Source organism: Charadrius vociferus, unplaced genomic scaffold (genome assembly GCF_000708025.1).
Source record: "Charadrius vociferus isolate BGI_N301 unplaced genomic scaffold, ASM70802v2 scaffold2125, whole genome shotgun sequence".
Classification (NCBI taxonomy): Eukaryota; Metazoa; Chordata; class Aves; order Charadriiformes; family Charadriidae; genus Charadrius; species Charadrius vociferus.
The window spans coordinates 1,739-3,655 of record NW_009648402.1 but is presented as its reverse complement, the minus strand read 5'-3'; the positions used below and the strand labels follow the sequence as shown (position 1 = coordinate 3,655).

The following is a 1,917-nucleotide window of genomic DNA, read 5'->3' as shown; positions in this document are numbered from 1 at the left end:
CCCCCCTCCGATAGCCCTGCAGGCACTAATCCCTGTCCCTGTCCCTGTCTCAGCTTTCCCAGCACGCAGAAGGTCTGGGGCTTCCTCCCAGTCCCACGCTGGTGTCCCATTCTCTCTGCAGGGTCCCATCGGCTTCCCTGGTGATCCCGGCCCCCCCGGAGACCCCGGCGTGCCGGTGAGTAGCCCGTGCTCACCCTTTAGAGGGGCCGCAGAGCAGAGAGCCAGCACCCGTGTCCTCCAGGGTGCTCTGGTGTCACCCGTTGTTGTCACCCTGAGGTGGTGATGGGGTTGGGAGGTGCCAGGACACGGCGGTTCTCTCCCTGCTTTGCCTCGACGGTGCTTCCCGGTGTCCCGACAGCCCGGGGGTGGGCTGGGGGGGTGCTCAGCTAGGTGAGTGCTCACTCTCCCTTGTGTCACAGGGTTTGGACGGAGCTGCTGGAGAGAAGGGTGACAGTGGGGACCCCGGTCTGCCGGTGAGTGGGGCAGCTGGGGCTATCACAGCTGCAGAGAGGGGGGTCGCATTCCCAGCGGGACCACCCTGGGCTGGGGGTGTTGAGGGGCTCTCGCTGAGCTGTGCTGCTTCCCGGGAGTCTTACGCATCCCTGCTTCCCCCAGTCCCGGCTGTGGGACTCTCCCCTCACCCCAAATTCCCACTGGGTTCGTTTCAGGGTCCACCAGGAGCATCAGGGGAGCCGGGTCCCCCGGGTCCCCCTGGACGGAGGGTGAGTACGGGAAGGGTGAGGATGAGATGGGGAGGGACGGTGTGGGGTGAAGTGGGACTGTGAGGGCGTCTGGCTCCTGGTGTCTCTGTCCCCTCATCCAGGGACCTGTGGGGCCGATGGGGCGCGAAGGCCGTCAGGGCGAGAAGGGTGCCAAGGTGAGTGGCGGCCGGTACACCCCAGGGCTCCCCAAACCCACTCCCTTCCAGAAGCCTCCACCAGACTGGGACAGGACCAGCGTTCCCCCCTGGAGAGATGGGGCTGAGTCCCGATGGGTGCCACCCTCAGCTCTGTCTGTCCTCCTGTCCCCAGGGACAGCCCGGCACCGAGGGGCCACCAGGGAAGACAGGCCCTGTGGGGGCACAGGGGCCACCGGGACGGCCGGGCTCCGAAGGACTGCGTGGGATCCCCGGCCCTGCCGTGAGTCGGGGGCTACGGGGAAGACGTTCTTGTGCCGACCTGGGGCTGCCCGTGTCCCCGAAACCCCCGCTAGCTGCAGCCGGGGGACGTCCCCGCAGGCACGATGGCTGCAGCCTGGCGGGTTGTGGCTTTGGGGGGGGACCTCAGCCTCAGGCTCCTGTCCCACACCAAGTCTCTTCCAGGGTGAACAAGGCTTGCTGGGGGCTCCGGGACAAGCGGGACCCCCTGGCCCGCTGGTAAGTCACGCTGAGCGAGCCCTGGGCACGGGTGATCCGAGCTGGGGACGATACGGAGTGCGTGACACCCTGGTGGCCTCTTTCAGGGTCCCGTGGGTTTGCCTGGCCTCAAGGGAGACCCCGGCCACAAGGGAGATAAGGTGAGAAAAGGGGATGGTCGCGGCGGGAGGGGGGGTCTCTTACCCCAGACCTGTACCTGAGCCCCCCTCGCCGTGGGGAGGGGGTTGCCTGACGCTGTCCTTCGTCCCCAGGGCCACGCCGGACTGATTGGGCTCATTGGTCCACCGGGAGAGATGGGTGAGAAAGGAGACCAGGGGCTCCCGGGCATCCAGGGCCCCCCGGGACCCAAAGGAGATCCTGTGAGTATTTGGGGTCTCCCCTGGGCTGAACGCCAGGGGGGGAGACGCGGTATATGGGGGCTGATGGGGCGCAGCCCCCTCGAGCATGGGGGTTGATGCTGTCTCTACCCACAGGGTCTGGCTGGACCCACCGGCCCCACGGGGTCCCCCGGGCCCCCCGGGCGCTCAGGGAGGATCTGCCTG

At 67.8% G+C, this 1,917-nt stretch overlaps 1 protein-coding gene across 1 annotated transcript in view; it reads left to right on the top strand.

The window, feature by feature from the left end:
* The window catches only part of COL5A3 (collagen, type V, alpha 3), a gene marked incomplete at its 3' end in the record, with an annotated part of 22,567 nt that overhangs the window by 18,993 nt on the left and 1,657 nt on the right, over positions 1 to 1,917 (top strand). The window contains exons 50-58 of the mRNA XM_009885369.1: positions 122 to 175; positions 420 to 473; positions 669 to 722; positions 824 to 877; positions 1,032 to 1,139; positions 1,322 to 1,375; positions 1,462 to 1,515; positions 1,627 to 1,734; positions 1,849 to 1,898. Coding sequence (XP_009883671.1) covers positions 122 to 175; positions 420 to 473; positions 669 to 722; positions 824 to 877; positions 1,032 to 1,139; positions 1,322 to 1,375; positions 1,462 to 1,515; positions 1,627 to 1,734; positions 1,849 to 1,898 — 590 coding nt within the window. The remainder of the gene's footprint in view (positions 1 to 121; positions 176 to 419; positions 474 to 668; positions 723 to 823; positions 878 to 1,031; positions 1,140 to 1,321; positions 1,376 to 1,461; positions 1,516 to 1,626; positions 1,735 to 1,848; positions 1,899 to 1,917) is intronic.